Below are 23,806 nucleotides of genomic sequence, written 5' to 3'. Positions count from 1 at the left end.
ATCTTTAACAAGGCCAATTTCTCTTCTCCCTTACCCTTTCCCACGGCTCTATTTAGCAGGCATACACTCATCACTATAAAATCTATTATTTTGGGGAGCTTGTGTGGCTCAGTCGGTTAAGCGTCTGCCTTCGGCTCAGGTCATCCCGCAGTTCCGGGATTGACCAGAACTGCAGGGAACCCTGCATCAGGTTCCCTGCTCTAGCAGGGAGTCAGCTTCTTTCTCTGCTTCTCACCCTGCTCGTGCTCTCTGTCTCGCTCTTAAATAAATAAAAATCTTAAAAAATAAAATAAAATCTGGCTTGTCTTAAAAAATAAAGATAAAACTATCTCTAGCCAAGAAATATATCCAACAGGCTAATGGGAACCATATAGTCCAAGTACCCAGACTTATTAAGTGCAAAAAAAAGTTAATGACCTTACTACTAAAATCTAAACCATAATTGATGGCATATGCCTCCATTATCCATCAAATGAGTATAGCTCAATCTAAAAGTCCCCCTTAACTATTTACTCTTCCATTTCTTATTACCAAGTCCTATGAATTTCCTTGTCTGTAATCCCTTTTATCTGCTCATTTCTCTATATACCCCTTTACCACCCTATTACAAACTACCTGCAGAGGAACTGCTTTACCAGGTATGCAAATTCCCGAGTTCATTTTCCATGTTGTAGCTCTAGGTATGTGCCAGAAATAAACCCCAATACTGTCATTTAGCCTGAGGTAGACTGGAGTCCTAGCCCCCCAACCCTGCCAGTAAGTCTACATCCTATGTCCTGGAACCTATGAATGTGATCTTATTTGGAAAAAGATTCTAAGCAGATATAATTAAAGATCTTGATATCATCCTATCTAGATTACTTGGGTTGGCCCAAAATCCAATGACGAATGTCTTTATAAGATACACACACAGAGGAAAAGGCCATGCGATATAGATTCTAAAAATAGATGTATTTACTACTATGGAGTGACCTCCAGTATGTATTGCCAATTTTAAAAAATGACTAGAAAAAGAGTGGATGGTATGTTACTATTTATCTAATAAAAGAAATTAGTACATATGCACACATATTTATCTGCTATCATTTAAAAAACAACAAATAATAGGAGGGTGAACAATAAAAGCCACTAAAATGATGACTTCATAAGGGGATGAAAAGTAGATGTGATAAAGATGAAAGCTATACTTCTTTGAATGCAATTTACATCATAGAGCTGAGTTCTTTCGATATACTTTGAGTTTGGAACCATGCAAATATTTTACAGAACTTTAAAAAAAAAAGTGAAATTTTTAAAAATCACTAAAAACAAAATAAAAAATGAAAATAAAATGTATATATATATAGTTGGTAATATAACAACACAGAATAAATATTCCAAATGTCTTTAAAATATAGTAATTTCACTACACAGCCCTAGAAAAATAATGTTAACCTGTTTTCAATAATAATGTTATTGGTGATAATGTTGGTAATGTTACTTGAGACTATTGTTTATGAAATGAGGAATAAATCAAGTAATTATTTCATACTCTAATTCTCCTGTGTTGTTCATAAGTTGATAACAGAGATTCTCAACATGGGACAAAGAAAAGGTTAAAAATCTTGCAGTAGTGAATTTGAAGTATCAGTAAAATGCAAGACGTATTTTACCCTAAAAAACTGAAACCAAAACCAAACCAAAACAACCCTTTTTGTCCTAGTTTGGGTCCACTGAAAAGGCCTAGAAACAATGACCAATCTGGCAAAAATAAGCATCCCTACCATCCAGATTGTAGTTTGGAAATATCATTCCCCATTCAAAGACACAAAGATTCCTCAGTCCAAAATGCACAAAATGAGCCTGAAATACCTTGCCCTATACCATATGCCAAGAAAGCTATAAAAGATCATTAAGGTCAACATCAAAAAGAACTCAAAAGAAACAACGTAAGAACATTTACAATGGCCAAACATGGAGACAATGAGAACTCCAGTAAGGTTAAGAAGTGAATGGTTGTGAACACATCAAATATATTTAAATCTATGGGTTAATGATACTGAAAGTTTTTAAAACATGATCACTTCTGAGATGGTATTATGTCTGGAATCTGCTTGAAAATAATCCTGGAGTCAGGGCGCCTGTGTGGCTCAGTCGGTTAAGCATTCAACTCTTGGTTTTGGCTCAGGTCATGATCTCATTGGTTGTGGGAGCAAGCCCCACGTAGGGCTCCACACTCAACGCGGAGTGTGCTTGAGCATTCTATCCCTCTGCCCCTCCCCCCATGAGCGCTTGCTCTCTAAAATATATTTTTTTAAAAAATTAAAAAAAAAAAAAAGGATAGAAAAGAATCCTGGAGTCAATAATAAAGGTAGGCTAGATGAACAAGACTGGCCACAGGTTGACTGATAATTATTAGATCTGTGTGGTAACTGCATGGTGTACCATTCTGCCTACTTTCATATATATTTTACAGTATTAAAACAAGCAGAAAAATGTGAGAACAACCCTAAGTTTTCAAACTTCTTTTAAGGATTATGAGAACAAAATGAAGAACCAGTGCTCTAAGCTAATGAAGAGCAAGACTCGTATCTACCTTGTTAATCAAAGAATGTTTAGTATCTATTACCTCGCAGACAACAGGTACTCAATAAATAGTTATTAAATGAATGAGTAGAAATGGAATAGTTGGCTTACATGCTAAGAATTTAAAAATTTTTTTGATTTAGAAAAATTGTAAGTTGAGATAATGATTACTTTTCCTACCCAAGCATCATACATTTACGCAGTTCTGTATAAAATAGTTAGAACGGTAATCATCCTTAAGACATTAGTTTTAAAGCATTATTTTAAAATAGCATTTAAATTTTTATGAAATACATCTCATGTTATAAGACAATCATTTTAAACATGTAATTTGAGAGAATCACATATAAACAACTTACCTTTCAAAGGGTGCTTGGACTCTCTTAATTACATGGTAAACTAGTATGTCTTTTGCCAACATATATTTATCACTTAATGAAGTTATAAGTCTTAGACATCCAATAAGCTCTAGGTAGTTATAGCATTCATTTACTACTGAGTTTAAGTCAGCCACATTTGTTGCAGTATTTACCTATAACAAAGAAGAAAATATACCCAGTTTACTCACTTAACTTGTGAATGATATTTGCATTTCAAATGACACTTATTACTTTATAGTCAATTCTGGAGAACACCACCGTGGAGTAAAAGTATATCAAGAATTATTTTTCTAGAATAAAGGACAATCCAGTTTAATAAATAGTATCAATTTCTGCCTTCAAGAAACCTACAGTAAACTGCCACTTTAATATAGGAAATTATTTATATAAGAGATAATAACTGACACACAACAGTTACATAGCACTAGAGAGGCAAGTGAAATAATCTGAGATTTCATGAAAGAGAAAGAATATCAGCTATCTGGCCTTAAAGACTTAATGAAGGACTTAAAACAGGGACAGAATCAAAAGAGTTCAGGAAATAGTATAAACAAAGGAACACCTGACCATTTATGTGCCAGACACTTCCATACAGGTTAGCTCTTTAACAAAGTTACACAGGGAAAGAAAGATTAAAAATAGGAAGCAGTCAATGGTTCGTTTGAATACAAAATTTCCTTTTTATCTCTTCCTTCTAATAAATTTTTTCCAGTGATTTATATGATTTCCCTCATTCACTTCAGATCTCTGCTGAAATTCCAGAAGTTTTTCAACTACCCTGTTCAAAATACTACCTTCACACACTGTCAGAGACTAATAGTTAGGTAAATATTACCTTTGCTCCCAAATCCACCACTCTGAGTTTTAGTTGACAGCCAAACTTTCCTTGCAGCTAAATGTGGCTATATATGATTAAGAGCTATCCAAAGGAATGTGAGTGAAAATGTGTCAAATTTCCCTGAACTCTACTTCCATTTCCTCCCTTAAGAGCAAGCTTCATGTAGATGAAGACGATATCCTAAGTGATTACACAATGAGAGGAAGGAATCAAATTCCCTAGATATCTTGGTATATCATAACCATACTGCTAAAATACAAGCCATCTGAAAGGCCAGACAGCACGTTATGATTTGTGGGCTACAGGATGTCTGTCACAACTACTCAACTCTTCCACTATAGTGTGAAAGCAGTCATAGACACATAACAAATGGGAAATGGGTATGGCTGTGTTCCAATAAAACTTTATTTACAACAACAGAGGCAGCAGGCCAGACTTGGCCTACAGCCATAATTTGCCAATCCTTACACTAAAATCTAGATAACAAATTTTAGAGAAATAAAATATCTGTTGGGGTCTCTGTTACAGAAGCTTAGCCTAAGCTCCAACTTATTATACCTCAAACATTATCTTTCTCTTATTATTCTTATTTTTACATTTTATTACATGACAGTGTATTATATATTTATCTTCTGTGTTTCCTCTAAAATGTAAATTTCAAGGAGGCAGGGACTTTACTTCACTACTGTATCTTCAATGATGAAACAATATGAGGTACATAGTTATTTGTTGACTAAATGAACAAACAAACATTGGATAGGAGCACAAAAACAGAAATAAAGCAATGAGAGGAGTTGGAAGTCTTAAATACCCTAATGAATAGCTTGAACTTTGTTCACTAGGCAATGAGAAGCCATTGAAGATTCCTGAGGAAGAAAGCAATGTTATCAAAACTACTTTTAAAAGAATCATCCTGAATATTAGAATAATATCCTAATTGTTTGAACCTAGAAATAATTTCAGTTTGGTATAGTAAATACATTAGAAATAAAAGGGAAGGGGCACCTGGGTGGCTCAGTCGTTAAGTGTCTGCCTTTGGCTCAGGTCATGATCCCAGGGTCCTGGGATCAAGTCCCACATCAGGCACCCTGCTCAGCGGGAAGCCTGCTTCTCCCTCTCCCACTCCCCCTGCTTGTGTTCCCTCTCTTGCTGTGTCTCTCTGTCAAATAAATAAATAAAATCTTAAAAAAAAAAAAGAAAGAAGAGGGAAATGCTGAAGATAAACTTCACTTTTAGAGATAAGATGACTTGACACATACTGATAAATGGAATATGGAAGAATGAAAATGGCCCTTTCTCCAGAAAGGCATGGAAATAAGAAATCTTTTGAAAAGAAAAATCAGGCAAAAAAAAAAAATTCTGGGGAAAAAACAGTTCTGTCTTATTAAACATGTTGGGCTCAGTGTGTTAGAAAGACTCAGACCCTATCTGGATATAAAGGACTGGTGGCTCAAAAACAGAGGTCTGGGAATCACTCAGAAAGGTTATGGGCAAGAAGAAGCTTTCCAAATAGTACAGAGGGAGGACTGTTAGGATAACATGGAATAATACCCAAGTTTCAGGGGTAGGAAGAAATGTAGTATTAAAGAAAACAGAAGAGATAAACTCAAAGACAGTGGTGATTATAAAAGGAGGATATGAGGAAGTAGGAAAGAAAGGCCTTTGCATGTGGTGATTTAGATCCCTGGAATCAGCTACAAACTAGCTAACTTGGGAGAACGTTCTGTGGGAACAGAAGCCTGACTATAAGAAGTTAAGAAATGAGTAGGAAAGAGGAAGCTGAGACAATGAAGTTCTACTAAAGTACATGTTTTGGTAAAGAGGAGAAAAGGAAAATCAGTTGAGTTAAAGGATCAATTTAAACTACCATTTTAGGATGACACATCTTGAGCCAAATAAAAGGACACACTTCCATGTTGTTTACTTTGTGATTTTGAAACTGAGGCTTACCAAGATTAACTAACATGCGCAAGGTCACACAGCTTATAGCAATTATTTCAAACTAAAATCTGACTTCTGAGCATTTGCTTTTAGCCATTAAACTATCCTGCCTATTAATGGAGACAATGGATAGCAGGAAGAAGGTTAAGAAAGTTAAGCAGGAAGGTTAAAGGAAAAAAAGTTGGATGACTTTCATTGTCTCAATTAATTTCCGAATCAGTAACATGTAGGCAATGATACTTGTAGGGCATTATGATAACTAAATTGAGTTTGTACTGGTAATATGTAGTACAGGGCTATGGTAACTACTTTTAGGTGGAAACATTGAGTCTCCCCATTTGCTTCCATAAAGAAGAAATTCAGCCTGGTCCTTCTCTCCACCTATCACACTTGTCTCCCTGTAGGAGTTAGACTAAGTTTTTTGACTGGTAAGCCAAGTCCTTCCTCTTTGCAGATCCACCTGCCTATAGAAAGTGCACTTTCATCTGAAATCTAGCAGACAATAAGAACCTGCCTTATATTGTCTCTGGCAGGGTAGATAAATCCATCTAATTCTGGGAAGTGTTAACAAACCACTTTGACCACAGACCAAAGTCACATTATCTAATTAGTTATATCAACATTACACCTGGTCCTTTGATCTCTAGTTGTCTGACCTTAACATCTATCTTGTTTGTGAACTCTGCTGGTAAACAAAAATATTAATGCCTCTTGACTACTGCACAAAGAGTATTATTCTATTGTAGATCCAGCATTTACATTAAAATATAACTAGGATGTAGTCTGTATTTTAGTAAACAAGTACATTTCTTACCCTGATTATAATTTGTGCCACGTCAAAGTCTGAAACATCATCTAAAATTGGTTGGGTATTTTCTGGTCCATAAACAAGGCAGTTAAACAAGGTTTTAGAAAAGAAACCAGGTGAAGGACCACCATGAACCAAAGAAATGGCAAGGATTTTGCCAGCTTCATAGTAAAGATTCTCTTTCAGAGCTGTAGATACAGATAAAAATACATCAAATATAATTCTTTTATTATAAGATAACCATATATAATGAATACATATACAGTAAATTAAAAATCCCCAAAAAACTAAGACTTAGACAAATGTAAAATAATTTACAGAAACTAGAATCATGTATAAAATACAGATCTCACCTAAATATATTTTTCTGAATACGAAATAACCTATAATAGAAAAGATGTAAATACAGAAAATCTTTAATAAAAATCACATGTAATTCAATCACAATAACCAGTGTGCACACTTTGATGTGTATTTCTAGTATGTATATTAGTATACAAAGAGTTAGACTTTTGCTTTTTTTTTACTTACTGTAACATTGTAAACTTTTTCTACATTATACACAATTATTCAAATCTACAGTTAATGACTGATTAAGACTAATTTATAGATGTGCTGCAATGTAAACCATCTTATTACTAGCTACCTTGGCTAGGTTATAATTTCAAAAATATGAAAAACAATATTACAATCAATATCTATTTCCATATTCTTTTTTATGTATCTTTGATTTGATTAGTATAGATTCCTACATATGTTATTAGTAGTTCAAAGGAGGTTGTTGATAAATAGGGCTAAATTATTTTCCAAAATAGCACAGATTTACTCCCAAGAGTATATGCTATCTTACCTTGTCATCATAGCTTTCAATATTTTTTAAATTGTCATTTAAAATGTTTTAGCTACTAAGCGAAGTAAGTCAGAGAAAGACAAACACTGTATGATTTCATGCATATGTGGAATTTAAGAAACAAAACAAATAAGCAAAGGGAAAAAAACAAGAGAGAGATACACACACACAAATCAAGACACAGACTCTTAATTATAGGGAACTGATGGTTACCAGAGGGGAGAATGGTGGGGGGATGGGTGAAATAGGTGATGGTGATTAAGGAGTGCACTTGTTGTGATGCGCATAGGTGATGTACGGAAGTGTTGAATTACTATATTATACACCTGAAACTAATATAACACTGTATGTTAACTTGAATTAAAATAAAAACTTAAAAATAAATGTTTTAGCTTTGATAAATCAAAAAGATGTAAATTTTCCTTTATTTCTCTTAATACAGAGCCAATTATTAATAAGTAACATTATCAGTACATGAACTAATAATAAAATCTCAACAATGACCTTATATGCTACGTATTAGCAGTCACAGTTTCTGTATCTGTTAAATGAATTCCAGAGGTTGCATAATTAATCTAAGGATATAAAGCAACTAAAATAGATGTGTACAAAACTGAATTCAGATTTTGTGAATTTATGCATTTATCCACTGTACCAAAACTGTCTAGAGTTAACATTACTGATTATTTGGAGTGATTTTTTTTAGGGAGTTTACAGTTAAACAGTGTGTACAAATAAACCTTGTAGCTTCTCGGTTATTTTAATGATGCTTCAGGCAACAGTGAGGAAGTTCTAGGGAAAATATAAGAGAAAATTCAAATGGAATGAAGTAAGTCTTCTCACTCTTTTGAATTTCCTACTACAGCAAAAGTGGTATAAAAGCTCCTAAAAAAGAATGCTAGAATTAATCACTCTTCTGAAATTCATGTTTTAATTCATCATCAGAAAACAGAAAAGTATCATATACACAAATGTGCATGAAAAATTCTTGAAAGCAAAAATATATCAAAAAAATCTGTTAGATGTGGGCCAGAAAATTATGTGATAAAAATCCTAGGTTGTGAAGAAACATCCGATCTGCAAATTCCAAATATGTGAACAAGAAGGGCTCAAATAATCATCCATTCTATTTGGCCACTCTATTCAAATGAAATTAGAATGAATATAAAGTACATTTTTAAGAAGTTACACTTAATCATAAATTCACTCCAAGGAAGATATTGCTAAAACAAATTAAGCATATTCTTAAATAAAATTTTCACTACAAAATTTAAAGAACATCACTCCCCTTTCTCTACTCTTCTGTGATTCAATCAGTATTTTACAACAAAGTGAACTATACATTTTGGCCACAGGGACTGAATATTAATTCTAACCAGCTATCTCTTTCACATGGTATATTCAGCAGATACGATAATAAATAAAATTACCTTGAGAATTTAGAGACAAATTCTTTGACAAGGACCCTTCAAATATTGGTGAATTCTCAAGATGCTGCATTAAGAGACTTAGGAATTCTTGCTTTGATCCAGGATGCTCTCTTCCAAAATTATCATTTTCATTGATATATGCTACTTCAATTGTGTATGAAGGATTAAAGTTTTGATTTCTGAATCCATCTAAGGCACTATTCCAGATATTGGCTTTATTAATCCATAATCTTTTAGTTTTTTTTTTAATTTGAAATCCCAATTCCATCATTATTGTTGAAACGTCTCTTCTAAATTTACTGCCTTGCCTATAAAACATGAATTTAAACAGAGAGGTTAAGTACTCTAAAGTACTTTACATGACACAGCAGTTAATTTAGCCAATAAAAAACAGAAAAATTAATTAAAAAGGAAATTCTTCCCCAACTCCCACCCAAAAACAGACAGCAGCTGCCACCAGAACCAAAAAGCTATTTGATTTGTTTCTAAATTCTTGACTCCCCAATTTCCTACCAATTAAAATCTAATATAAAAAATGATCTATGAGAATGTTGATAGATCATTATCTCAAATTTGATCAATTCAATGGATTTAGATGTAAGAGTCAGAGAAGCTCAGAATCTCACCCTCCTGGCCAATGGCTATAGCAAACAGTTGCTTCAACGCATTTCAAGTTTACTAGATCCTTTAAAAACAGAACAAATGTAATTTCTCTATGAGAGAACCATAGTTTTAAGAGATTTCACAATGTATTTCTAATCATAAAGTTACTTAACAGTACAGTTAATATTATAAACACAATTCACAATTCTATAGCAATAATTCTCAAAGTGTGGTTCAAAACTAGCAGCAGCAACAGCATCTGGACCCTTGTTAGAAATGCAAAATTTTCCCCCAAGACTTTATATTTAAGTAATCTCTACACCCACGTGGGACTCGAACCTACAATTCTGAGATCAAGAGTTGCATACTCCACTGACTGAGCCAGCCAGGTGCCCCAGAAATGGAAATTCTTGAGCCATACAGCAAGTAAACAGAATCAGAACCTCTGAGCATGAGGCCTAGCAACCTATGGCTTATTAAGACCTCCAGGCAATTGTATGGACTAAATCAATTGTCTCTGCCTCAATTTCTCCATCTGTAATTGAAATTAATGTACTCAAAAGAATCTTGTTTGGAGCAATGTCCCTGGATCATCTTTCCACATCAAGTATAAATTTTTCTCATCGTAAAACATTACAATGCCACAATGTGGACCAGGCTTTGTTTTTTCTTTCTTCAGACACCCCCTAATTCATTAAAGCAGGTTGCAGGAAAACCAAAGTCTTTCAGAAGTAAGACAATCCTTCAGAAATATGCCTTTGTACTGTAGCAGGTTGATTCCTTGTTCCTGCCTGGAATGGCAATGCTGATGTTATTCTTTTAGAATATGATGTTAAAGCATGGAACAAGGAATCAAACTTCCCTGGTATAACATCTTTGGAAACCTACATATTAAAAGTTTTAAAATTAATGTAAACATCTTTTTTGATACTGAAAATATTATAAAAACATCTGTAACAAGTTTTCAGCTAACATAAGTGATATCTTAAAACAGCAATTCTTCACTTTTTGAAGAGTACTTCATATTCCACTTCATCTATAAATCTAGTTATCAAGTATTTTCACAGAAATTCTCTTTACCTTCTAAGTTTTAACTTGATAGTACTTTTTTTAGAAAGAGAGTGTACTCGTGGGTGCACGTGCGGGGAGTTGGGGAGGTGGGGAGATGGTGGGGGAGAGACAGAGGGAGACTGAGAGAATCTCAAGCAGATTCCCTGCTGAGCACAGAGACCCACGTGGGGCTGGATCCCAGGACCCCAAGATCATGGCCTGAGTCAAAACCAAGAGTCAGCCAGACGCTTGACCGACTGAGCCACCCCGGTGCCCCTAACTTGATACTATTTTTAACAAAAAAGTACTTCATCATGCTTAGCTACTAATGTTAGTTTTGCTTATTTTTCTAAAAACTCCTTCACAAAGCTACATATACTTAAAAATCCTAACTTCAGCTGAATAAATACTTGACATGATACTAAGTTGTCATTCTAGTCTTATTTAAATGTTATGATTTTCAAAGTTACTTATTTTACTATGTACAGTGGTGTACACCTGTAGTCCCAGGTACTCAGGAGGCTGAGGCAGGAGGATCGCTTGAGCACAGGAGTTCTAGGCTGTCGTGTGCTATGCCAACTGGGTGTCTGCACTAAGTTTGGCATCAATATGGTGACCTCCCGGAAGCTGGGAACCACCAAGTTGCCTAAGGACGGGGTGAACCAGCCCAGGTCGGAAAATATTTAGGCATTAATACAATAATACTTGTATGTGTGCCTTAAACTTTCTAAGGAGGTGACATTTAGACCTCTGACATTGACAGCAAATATATTAAGCAAATGATTACACAATTTAAAAAAAAGTCACTATATTAAATATGACTCCTTCTTTTTAACCAAGTAACATGGTATACTTGGTATTTTAATTTTTAAACTACCTTGAAAATGATTTATAATACATATTTTACATCATGACTCAGTATACAATAAAATAAATTTCATATATATTCTATTTGCAATGCAATCTGATATTTTACATTCTATTCTGTCCTGTTTTGTTTTCTTTTTTCAATGCTGGTTGCATTGATTTCATGATCAAATATTGGTCCTGCAGTTTGAAAAACACTCTTCTAGAATACTAAGATCAGCTAATATTCTAAATATATATATATATATATCTATTTGTATATATATACACATACACATATATTAGTCTAATTTTCTCAAAATAAAGCTTTATAGGGATGCCTGGATGGCTCAGTTGGGAGAGCATGTGACTCCTGGCTTATAGTAGTGAGTTCAAGCCCCACACTGAGCACAGAGCTTACTTTAAAAAAAAGAGAGAGAGAGAGAGAGAGAGAGTTTTATATTTTTCTCCAATTCAAAATACATACCTCAGTAGATCTTTATGCTGGGCTCCAGGTGACTGTCTGGGTAATTTAGGTGATGATTCTTCCAACAAACAATCAGTTATTCCCACACTGTTAGTGTTGGGTAATGTATGTTTTTTGGCTTTTTGGAAATCCTCTGTAGATTTAAAACCCAATGTTAGCATTACAGATATACAGGAAGAAATCTTAATATACATTTGAAAAAAGTCTTTATTCAAAATTACAAAATATTACCTGAATTGTAGAGAATACCTCTACATTCCAAACACTCCCAATTTTGTTCCCATGATCGTAATGAGGAACAAGCTAAATGTGTTCCGCTAGAACCACAACACTGACAGCGCTTTATTTCCCATTTGCTGAGGATATAAACAGAGCAGATGTTTACATTTTAGTATTAACTTGGTCTAATTCCAACCACCTGCACTGCCACAGGCCACATTGTCCATCTCACATATAACCAACCCTTCTACCAAAGGAGGGAAAATAGATTATCTGCTTTGACACTACATTACTCTTTTTTTTTTCTATTTCACTTATTATGTTTATAACCTCTTCCTCTAAATATTCACTAACTTAAAATACCTAAACTAAATATCAACATGTACATGCACATACACAAGACTATAAACACCAGAAAGAACAGGGTTAAGAAGGAAAAACATTTTTTATATTTGGAAATTACTAGCTCATAGGGAAATTGCTATAAAAATGTGGCCAACATGGAAGAAGCAACAGTAAATATATTATCTTACCTAAAATATTATTTTTCACATTCATTGTGAGGAATTACTTCCTATAAACGCTTGTTTAGACACCCAGTATTATGTAGCTCAACAGGGTCCAGACTTATCTTGCCCATATTTATATTCCCCTATTTGTTCCCTTCCACCCCCATCTCCATGTTTCTCCACTGGATTGTGTGATGTATGCCAGTCCATACTCACATTTTCTGTATAGGTGTGGGTGTGGGTTGTGGTGTGGCACCTACTTTTTGTTTGGTTATGTTATACCCTCCATGAATAAAATGGATATACTCCCTGAGTGTGTGGATGTGTAGGTGATGAGAGAGGCAGTTGGGGGCGCCTGTGTGGCTCAGCTGGTTAAGCATATGACTCTTGATTTAAGCTCAGGTCATGATCTCAGGGTCATGAGATGGGGCCCTGTGTTAGGCTCCGTGCTGGGTGTGGAGCATGCTTAAGATTTTCTCTCTCCCTCTCCCTCTGCCCGTGCATCCCGCCCCCCCACGTGTATGTACGTGATGCTCTCTCTCAAAAAGAAAAAAGAAAGAGAAAAAAAGAAAAAGAATGAGAAAAAGAAAAAGAAAAAAGGAGGTAGTTGGATACCCTCCTCTCCATTAGGTATAGGTGAATCTCTCTGTGTGGATATGGGTATGGAGGTGTGTCCTCTCTGTGTGTCTCCCTCACTTTCCCAGATAGTTCTGCCAAATGATGAAGAGAAAAAGGACATCTAACATGAGTGCTTACTATACACCAGGCCCAGTTCTATACAAAAAGTTTAATCATAATTTTAACAGGAAAAATCGCTATTATCCTTCATTTTAAAAAGGAGGAAACCAAGGCATAGAGGGGTGAATAAATTGCCCAATTAAGTTCACGCTGCTAGTTAAGTCCCAAAGTGGGGCTTCCAACCTAGTTTACATGGCTTCGGACCCATGCTCCTAACCACTACACCATGGTGCCCGCCTTACAGCAAAACCACCTTCCTATCACGAGAACGAGGGAGTGAGATTACAAAACAAACAAAAAAACAAAAAGCATTCAGATGGCAGGTACTGTGTCCTAGGAGAAAAGACAAGGAATAGCAACCTCAAGTAGCTGCCAGAAAGGAAGGGGAGTTTGGTAGCTACTGACTAGGCGACCAGTAATATATAAGCAATATATACAGGTTAACTAAAACAGCCCAAAATAGGGGCACCAGGGTGGTGGCTCAGTCGGTTAAGTGTCTACCTTCAGGCTCAGTCATGATCCCAGGGTCTGGGATTGAGCCCCACACCAGACTCTGCCTGCCGCTCCCCCTGCTTGTGCTCACATGCTGTGTCAAATAATTAAATAAAATCTTTAAAAAAATAATTAAAATAAAACAGCCCAAAATAAATTTAGAAAATACTGAGTGAATGTACTGTTTCTTAGAAATCTAAAGTGCCTTATTATTTACAAAGCACATTCATAAACATTATCTCATCTGTGCCTTAGCACAAGCCTTTAGAAGTTTACAAACGAATAATCAGGGTCACCAGTCACGTAAGCAAGAATATACAATACTTGACATCTTCAATAAGATCTCTGCCCTTAAATAATTTTTAGTCTAATGACAAAAACAAATTCCAACAATGTCACTTGCATTGTAACAGGCACATGAAAGAAAAAAACCCAGCTTAGAATGGGAAATCAGGAGTGGTAAGAGATGCTTAGGGAAATTTTTCAAAGCTGGCAAAACATCAGCTGAGTCTTTGCAAATAAGAGCTAGCTTACCCAGCCAAATCACTTTCCATGAGTAACAAGGCTCCCAATATTCTGCTTTGCACTTTAAGTTTCAGCTTGCCATGTTAAGTAAGATTGTTTAACAGGGATTAAAAATTTATTGAAATATTCTCCATAAATTCAACAAAACTGGATTTGTTACTGTTTATTCTACATCTTAAAAAATGAAGATACTCTTGATTTCTAGTATCTAACACAGTATATGTACATAGAAGGCACAAAATAATGGTTAAGATTAGAGCATCTACTGACATTACAAAAGAATAATTTTAAATATCAAACACTTTTTATAGTGATCCAAAAGAACACTGCTAGATTACTTTAGTTAAATTAAGCTCTAGAACAGTGCCATCCAATAGAAATACAATGCAAGTCATTTAATGAATTTAAATTTTTCTAGCGACCCGATTTAAAAAGGTAAAAGAAACAGGTGAAATGAATTTCAACATTCATTCATTTTACTTGACATGTAATCAATATAAAAAGTTATTAACAAGATACTCTTAGTTCTTTTTGTCTTACTATTATGGGCTGAATTGTGTTCCCTCCAAATTCATAAGTTGAAGTCCTAAAACCCAGTACACCTCACTATGTGACAATATTTGGAGATAGGGCCTTTAAAGAGATAACTAAGGAAATGAGGTCATATGGGTGGGCCCTAATTTAATATGACTGGTGTCCTTATAAGAAAAGGAGATTAGGACACGACAGAGGGACAATTATGGGAGGACACAGCTAGCAGGGAATCATGTACAAGTCAAGGAGAGAGGCTTCAGAAGAAATAAAACCTGCCGATACCTCTATCTTGAACTTCTAGTCTCTAAGATTGTTAGAAAACAAGTATCTGTTGTTATAGCAGCCGTAGCAAATGAAGACAGTGAGTCTTCACTGTGTATATCACACTTATAACACCTCTCAATTTGGAATAGCCACATTTCAAGTGCTCAATAGCCACATGTGGCCAGTGGCTACCACATAGGCAAGTGCAGCTCTAGAAAATGAAGGCTCATGAAAATACACCACAGAAAAAAGTTACAACTATGCTGATAGCAATAATTTCTCTGTAAACAGATGTAAACATGTATTTAATAAATATACCTCCTCTCAAGTTAAAACTTTAAACACCCTAAGAGCAAAACTACATTTCATTAACTAGAAAACTACTTCCTCAGCTGACAGTTTAAATAAGTACAATAAGCACAACTGTACTTCCCAATATACCTATCAGGTGCATTATAGTCTCGCCCTTCTTTGCAACGACATCTTCGGACATCACAATGCTCATAGTGCTGCAGAAGTTCTTGATAAGCATTTTCCTCTAATTCCCAAGATGCATCTCTGTAAATGAAGAAAGATATAAAATACACTTTGAACTAAAATGTTACATAAAAGGATTAGTAATGAAATCTAAAAACAAAAACTTTTCACATACTTAGGAACAAGGATAAAACTTTTTCTTCTTAGGATTAATCATTCTCTTCGAGATATAAATCTATTAGTGTCATTTTATCCTGCAGTTATTCTCACAGTGAATTTTCAAATGTTTAAATGAAATATTGGATATTTTCGGGGAGGCTGGGTCTTGATCCCAGGGTCCTGGGATCGAGCCCTGCATCGGGCTCCCTGCTCAGCGGGAAGCCTGCTTCTCCCTCTCCCACTCCCCCTGCTTATGTTTCCTCTCTGTGTCTCTGTCAAATAAATAAATAAATAAATAAAATCTTTAAAAAAATTTTTCTAAAACTTACATTTTTCCTAGTATTTCACTTCTAATTTTTAAATTTCAAGTTCAGTAACATTATTTCTGGATTCCTCATCTTTAAGTATTAAGAAAATCCTTGTTAGGGTGCCTGGGTGGCTCAGTCGGTTAAGTGTCTGCCTTCGGCTCAGGTCATGATCCCAGGGTCCTGGGATCGAGCCCCACATCAGGCTCTCTGCTCAGCAGGGAGCCTGCTTTTCCCTCTCCATCTGCCTGCTGCTCTGCCTACTTGGGATCCCTCTCTCTGTGTCAAATTAATAAATAAAATCTTAAAAAAAAAAAAAAGAAAATCCTTGTTATACATTTTAAACCACATCTTGATTCTCTTAATTTATACATGCCATTTTGAAGTCTATTATACTTGTGTGTAAGTCAATTAGTATTGTACACATTTGAGGTATTTATTAAAGAGATTATAAGTCAACTAATGAGACATTAATGTCATAGTCCCTGCTCTCAAGAACTAGCAATCTGGGAAGGAGAAGGAGGCAGTGGTAGGGGCAGGTTTATATTTCCCCATTTAAGATGACTGCTTCTCTATGACAGACATAAGTGATTACTTCCATTGTTATTAAATCCTACATTTAAATTATCTTTTTGTCAAAAGGCTAAATGGTACTCACTTTTCAGGAATATGAATTCCCATTCTCAGCATCTCTTTCTGAAATATATCACTATTATTGCATATTGTGCATCTAAAGAAAAACACTCCTGCATTTATTGCTTGAACCTACAGTGGAAAACAGAAAATCTACTGTTAACAATTTAACAGGGTATCAGGTCATAAATTATAATAGCTAACAGAACATGTCCTACTTTTCACTTAATATATTATGAAAACATTTTCTATGCTAGTTCTCAAGCTTTGATAAATGAAGTTATTCTACTGCTAAAATTTTGAGATCTTTTTTCCCAATGATAAAAAAAAATTAAGTTAATGAATTGGCTGTTCTTAGCTTTACATGTCTTTCTCAACCTTTTTATCCAATGTCATTTCTGTCCCCACATATCATGTTGTTCATCACTCTTAGTGAATAAAACAGTAAAAATATTGAATTACTTCAACTAGGAGGGATGTTTAAATAAGTGTTACTATAAAACATCCTTGGTTCTGTTTTTAACTCAATCTTTAAGCTAGTTTTCTTCCTAAAAGGGGAGAAGTATAGAACCTACTCTCACTGCTTCAGCAAATAGAAATACAGAACCAGCAGGCAGAGGGTACTCAGGAACAGAAAACTATAAACCTACTAGAAAGAGTAGCCAATCCCCAATTAAAAAAAAACAAACAAAAACTAGTAGCACACATTTAACAACTATTTAACCCCTACTGTTTAAGTAGCAAACACTATGCTATGTACCAAAAAGAGAAACAAAATAACTTAGATCCTACTTCAAGGAATAACTGTTAGATACAATTATAATACTTTGTAAAAGTGTAGTGTGTGTGTGTGTGTGTGTGTGTGTGTGTGTGTGTGTGTGTTTTAAAGTACATACATGGAAGAGAAAGGAATAAGTACTTAAGTCTACGTAAGAGCCTGACAAAAATGTCACAGGAATGACGAGGTCAAAGCTAAGTTTGGAAGAGGAAACAAAGGTTTGTCAGGAAACAGGACAAAAGGCATTACAAGGATAGGGAATTGCACATATCAAGTCTCCATGGCAAGAGAGAGCACAATGTGATCAGGGAACTAATTAATAATATGCTTAGGGGGCGCCTGGGTGGGTCAGTTGGTTAAGTGACTGCCTTCAGCTCAGGTCATGATCCTGGAGTCCCAGGATTGAGTCCTGCATTGGGCTCCCTGCTCAGCAGAGAGCCTGCTTCTCCCTCTGACCCTCCCCCCATCATGCTCTATCTCATTCTCTCTCTCAAATAAATCTTAAAAAAAAAAACCAATATGCTTAGGGATTACATGATGGCAATTACATTACATGTCTAACTCAGTAATGAGGTTCAACAGGGAAATCAAAGCCAGTATTGATATAGAATAAGGTATGCAGGAGAAAAGACTAGTAGGCTCCTTCAAAAGTCTAGTTTTTTTGGTTTTGTTTTGTTTTGTTTTTTCAAGTGTCTACAGTTAAATCACAGAAGGTTTTAGGCAGAGGTTAGCAACAAAAAAAGATACACAAAAAATATCTATTAGGTAGACCTGATATACTTGGGAATAGTTTATGAATGATAAAGAAAACAAAAGAATTCAGGTTCAAAGAACACTATTAGTGGGGCGCCTGGCTGGCGTGGTCGAAAAAGCATGCGACTCTTGGGTTTTGGGGTCATGGGTTTGTGCCCCACATTGGATGTAGAGATTAAATAAAATTAAAATAAAAACAAAAACAAAAAGTGGGACACACACACAAAGAATGTCAGAGGAAAGCAACAAGTTACTGAAATCTCTGAATCTAATGGGCCTTTAGGAGTAATTGTACACAGATATTAAGATCTTAGTAAATAGATATGATACAAGGGAGTGTCTAATATGGAGGAAAAAAACAACATAGGGCATAAGAAAAATACAAGACCACTGCAGCGATGGAGAAATCCAAACTGAACAATAGTGGCAATTCTCTATATACATAGAATGAAGTTTCCATCAGCTTTAAAATATTAATCTGCACTCTCTCCTTATAAAATTCTAATGTATATACCATTGCAGAGGTCACAAATGAGGAAATATGCTTCACTATATTTAATTCTCATGCTATTGCATAGGACTGTTCTTCTTTCAACTCATTTAATGAAGTTTAGAGATTAAAAAAATTTTTCTTCAGGTATTGTTATATAATAGGATAGACTCCATTTACTATTTCAGTATATGTGCGGCCGAAGCGAGCACATCCATTTACTATTTCAGTTAAGACTTGTGACAGAATGGAAAAGGCACTATAGCTCCTTTACAGAACATAACTCAAGAATTATTTCTAACTGGTCTCTAATCAAGTAACAATTGCATGTTCATATTTATGTCACAGACAGGTGTCCATGTGGCTGTGATTTTATATTATATTTGCATAAAGTAGACCTACATTTTTGTAAGTAATATTATTTTGACTTTTTAATGACACGATTAGAAATTTGGTATTTTCAGTGCTCACAGAAAAGCCCTATGAACACTAGAGTCAAGTATGAGAACCCCTCTGTTTCATTACTAACAAATAACTGAAGCAAATCTTTTTTTCTTATTTGTTGAATGAGGCAAATCTTAATTGTTTTGAAAATAACATATGCTTATAAAATGAACAAGATGATAGATTTGGTAGCAATTACATTCATTCAAGTATAAACTCTTAAGATAAATTACTTTTGTAAAATGCTCATACAGTGTGAACTTCTTTCTCATTAGGTAAAGGTAACTTTTCATGATATTTATGAACTGCACTCCCTGGATACTTTTACAAACACTTCTTTATAAGAACTAACAGAATTTATAAAATTTACCCAACAAAACAGGCTCCATCCTGTCACTTTTAACGGAATAATCCTAAATATAAAAAAGTTTGAGGCTCATGCAAAAAAAATACAAAGTAATCACCCTAATGTTTTTCTTTACCCAAATTGTTTTTAGTAATAAAAGAAGTAAAAATGGATTTATCAATCTTCACACAGAACTGTGTAGGTGAAGGCATAGTTTTAAAACAAAATGCACCATATATATAAGGGTTTTGGTTCTGGTCTAATTAACTAGGATTGTCATTCTTCTTCCCATATACCAGAAACAAAGCCTAGAAGTCAAGGCTTTGACATTCATATAGATCACCTGTAATAATCCTACTTATTTTTAGCACTTCCCTTCAGCCCATTTTAAGCATATATATAATTTCATAATTCTGTTTTTTTTAAATGTATAGTTCTTTTTCTTGATTTCATTTAGTTATATACATTCTTGGCCATCTAAATATTTACTTTCTTTATAAAAATAAATCATCAAAATAAAGAGATGGCTTGAGGTTGCTTCAGTGTTCAAGTTTGCTTTTCTTTTTTCCAACTTTTCTTCAGTTGTCCTAAATATGACTAGCCTCGTTTTATAAGTACACATGATACTGCCACCAAGTCAGGTTTAGATACTCATGGTCCCAACAGTAAGGCATTTAAACTTCTCCAGAAACCAAGGCTGTAGGTACTGCTGCTATTGCTGGTTTTGAAACCCCAATTACCCCAATAGTAATCTCTTGTGAAAATTCTGTGGGACACCAGGCAGATGAAGCCAGCTTAACCTTGTTGCTCTGTCAGTGAGTTAAAAATCTTTTAAGCTTCCTTGTGGAAGATTAACACTGTATTGTGTCACCCACTGCTAAAGTCAATATATAGTGTGACTTTATAGACATAAGTCTTGTAGTATTTCCTGCAATTCACTGGGCACCATCTGTCTGTATGTCTTCACAGAACATCGGCACTCATGAGGGCAAAGTACAGAATAAGTAAAGTTACTTTGTGCAGTTTCATTTCACTGAAGTTTTTATTTTAAGGCACTGCTTCTCTCAGGTAAGGCTTAAAAAGGGACATGACTGTGCTTAATCACTAAAAGGAGAAAAGAAAATCAGTTAACAAAAGACTATTACACTATACACATAGAAATAGAAAAAAATAATGAAGAAAAGAAATCACTTAAACTCAAGAGACAGGTACAGTAGGAAAAGCTTTGGGATATTTCACTACATGTTTTTACAGACAATGCATGCTGCTTTCCTTTTCATCTTTAGACCCTGGATGCTGGCTTCACAGAGCGGAGACATTTTTAAGGAAGACAAAGACAAGGCCAAGAGTACCACGAAATCATGAAGTTTTTCCCCTGTCCTTTGGCACCATGAGGCAGCAGTTTTTAAAGAGTTAAACCTTGTTTCTTTTCTTCATGTAAGTAGTGTTTCACCTAAAGCTTAAAAAAAAAAAAAAAAAAAAGAAAGGCATGGGGCACCTGGGTGGCTCAATCAGTGAAGCATCCAACTCTTGATTTCAGCTCAGGTCATGATCTCTGGGTCCTGCGATCAAGCCCCATGTTGGGCTCCATGCTCAGCAGGGAGTCCGCTTGAGGATTCTCTCTCCCTGTTCTCCCTTTGTCCCTCCCCCTACTCACACTCTCACTCCCAAATAAGTAAATAAATCTTAAAAAAAAAAAGACAAAGAAAACCATTGTTCTATTTCTTCCTCTTATCAAAATTCAGTAGTAACATGAGGGGGAAAAGGTATTGGGCACTGGGTGTTGCATGTTAGTGATGAATCACTAAATTCTACTGCTGAAAGATATAGTACACTATATCTTACCTAACTCGAATTTGAATAAATTAAAAAAAAAAAAGGTACTGGGAATACCTAGGCATTAATACATTGAGAATTATCCACAATGGGCTACTGGTAATACTGTACATGGTTAGGCAGCAATCAAGTCTTTCAGCAGATTACCTTTCATGTGATGAATTTCAACTGCCCATGACATTAGATTGAAGTATCATTAGTTCTGTGGGCTGACATTTAACATTAGCACAACACCATCTTGCCATACCTTCAATTTGACAAAATCCTATGAGGCAGTGGAACTTTGATGACAGACTGGTTTCTTGAACTTCAAATGTGATTTTAGAGATATATGGCCTTTTGGCTCAGAAACGCCTTGGTATCTTACACTGTTCACAGCAGATTAAGGCTGTTAAGAATGGTTCAAAGAAATACAGGCAGTACAATACAACTGAGACCCCCTCATCATTTTCTGTGTCTTGAGTCCTTGGTGTTTTGACAGTGGACCTTTGATCTTTGGGTTTTGGTGGTACAGGATCTACAAATCCAATATTGTCATAAAAGTTATGAACAGCGCTAAAAAATAAAATGTGGTCCTTGGGCTTGAAAAAGGTAATTCCTTTGGTTAATGTCAGTGTCAGTCTGGAGCTGTCTATTACAGATTCTCAACTGCTGCCTTTCTTTGAGTGAAGGTATTTGGGATATAGAATTTGATCTTTTCAGGTGCGTTTGAGTTAGATTATTTTCCATTTCATTGACCTCAGATTTTAGTTTATCCAGCTTTTTCTTTTGAATCTAAAATTCTCTTTGAAGTCATTCCATTCTGGCCTTTTGGTGTACCAATAGAGCTTGAGTGTAGGCAGCAGCATCAGATCCCATACTCAACTTCTGTGCTTCACTCATTCTATCCACATGTGCTATAAAGTAGGGTCCATGAGGTGCTGAATATTCTGTTTCTACATAATGATCAGGATGGCTTAGAAGATTTTTAAGTTCAAAGGCAGGGATACCACCCCTGGTGAAACTGCAGGGGTTTATTAGGATAAACTGTAATTTTGAAAGTATATTTTGTATTAGGTTGAGTGATCACTACTTGAGAAGAAGTTGCATAATTATTGCCTATTGTTCGACTCACTCATGTACTTTTAAGACTTTCTTGAAATAGAAGAGGATTTACATCTCCTAACTCTAAAAAATACTTTTGTGAATGACCTGTAATCAATAACATTTTATTTTACTAAACAATAATAAAAGCCAAGCTCTAAAAAAAAGTGTTAAACTTAATTAAATCCTTTGTTATTTGGCATTCTATTAACTGTAACTGTCTATCAGTTGGCACCTTCATACATGTACACTATTGTATTTGATGTTATCAATAAGTGAGATCTTTTTAAAAATCTTCAAGAATCTTCTCAATCAAATAAATATTAAAGTGTTTAATGTTATGTGTTTCATGATATTTACTTAAAAACTTGTCATGGGGGGATGCCTGGGTGGCTCAGCTGGCTAAGCATCTGTCTTCAGCTCAGGTCATGATCCTGGGGCCCTAAGTCTTGCTCCCTGCTCAGTGGGGAGTCTGCTTCTCCTCCTCCCTCTGTCCTTCCCCCCGCTTCTTTCTCAAATAAAATCTTTAAAAAACAAAACAAAACAAATAAAAAGGGGCGCCTGGGTGGCTCAGTCATTAAGCGTCTGCCTTTGGCTCAGGTCATGATCCTGGGATCCCATAATCCCAAAAATCCCTGGGATTATGGGATCCCAGGATCATGGGATCGAGCCCCGCATCGGGCTCCCTGCTTGGCGGGAAGCCTGCTTCTCCCTCTCCCACTTCCCCTGCTTGTGTTCCCTCTCTCGCTGTATCTATCTGTCAAATGAATAAATAAAATCTTTAAAAAAACAAACCAAAAAAACCCCCAAAAAACCAGTCATCAGGTTTGACATACAAGGTGGCTTTCAAAAAGAATACCTTTAATTCATTAAACAGTAATCAGTTCCTGTCACGAAGCTGTGATAAAGTGTTTACCATAGTTTTTTTTTTTTAAAGGCCTCAACATTTAAATATCTTAGCTTCCAGTTAAATTATCATTTCACATATCTTGGTTTTCTAAGCTTAAATATGTAAATGAAGTTGGGAATTAAATCTGCTTTATTCATTGTGAAATACAGACAAAATCCTTAGGTTAAAACAACAAAAACTTTTAAGTGTAAATATACATTAAAAGGTAGTGTTCTAAAGTATTTTAAAATATTGTACACTTCAATAGAGCAAATTTTATATGTAAAATATGCTTTGATAAAGCTGTTTTTAAGTTACAAGTAGAGGTAAAATACACAGGTCAACTCTTTACAATTTAAAATTCAAATCAGGGGTGCCTGGATGGCTCAGTCAGAGGAACATGCAACTCTTGATCATGAGTCTGAGGCTCCCATTGGGTGTAAGGATTATGTAAATAAATAAGTAAATAAACCTTAATAAAATAAAATATAAAACAAATCAAAATTCAAATCAGCTAGGAACAAATTTTATATC

The 23,806-nt window shown here is 35.1% G+C and overlaps 1 protein-coding gene across 6 annotated transcripts in view; it reads right to left on the bottom strand.

Moving 5' to 3' along the window:
* Positions 1-23,806, bottom strand: part of G2E3 (G2/M-phase specific E3 ubiquitin protein ligase) — a 57,389-nt gene that overhangs the window by 5,347 nt on the left and 28,236 nt on the right. For all 6 annotated transcript variants that reach the window (XM_025870219.2, XM_073895016.1, XM_025870221.2 and 3 more), the window contains 7 exons: positions 16,679-16,785; positions 15,521-15,637; positions 12,030-12,154; positions 11,799-11,931; positions 8,813-9,120; positions 6,539-6,720; positions 2,925-3,097 (listed from right to left, as the gene is read on the bottom strand). In XM_025870219.2, the coding sequence (XP_025726004.1) occupies positions 2,925-3,097; positions 6,539-6,720; positions 8,813-9,120; positions 11,799-11,931; positions 12,030-12,154; positions 15,521-15,637; positions 16,679-16,785 (1,145 nt within the window). The remainder of the gene's footprint in view (positions 1-2,924; positions 3,098-6,538; positions 6,721-8,812; positions 9,121-11,798; positions 11,932-12,029; positions 12,155-15,520; positions 15,638-16,678; positions 16,786-23,806) is intronic.

Source organism: Callorhinus ursinus, unplaced genomic scaffold (assembly GCF_003265705.2).
Source record: "Callorhinus ursinus isolate GAN/ISIS: 27379988/994484 unplaced genomic scaffold, GSC_fseal_2.0 scaffold8, whole genome shotgun sequence".
Taxonomy (NCBI): domain Eukaryota; kingdom Metazoa; phylum Chordata; class Mammalia; order Carnivora; family Otariidae; genus Callorhinus; species Callorhinus ursinus.
The sequence above is the reverse complement of the archived record's forward strand: the minus strand, read 5'-3'. Positions and strand labels throughout refer to the sequence as shown.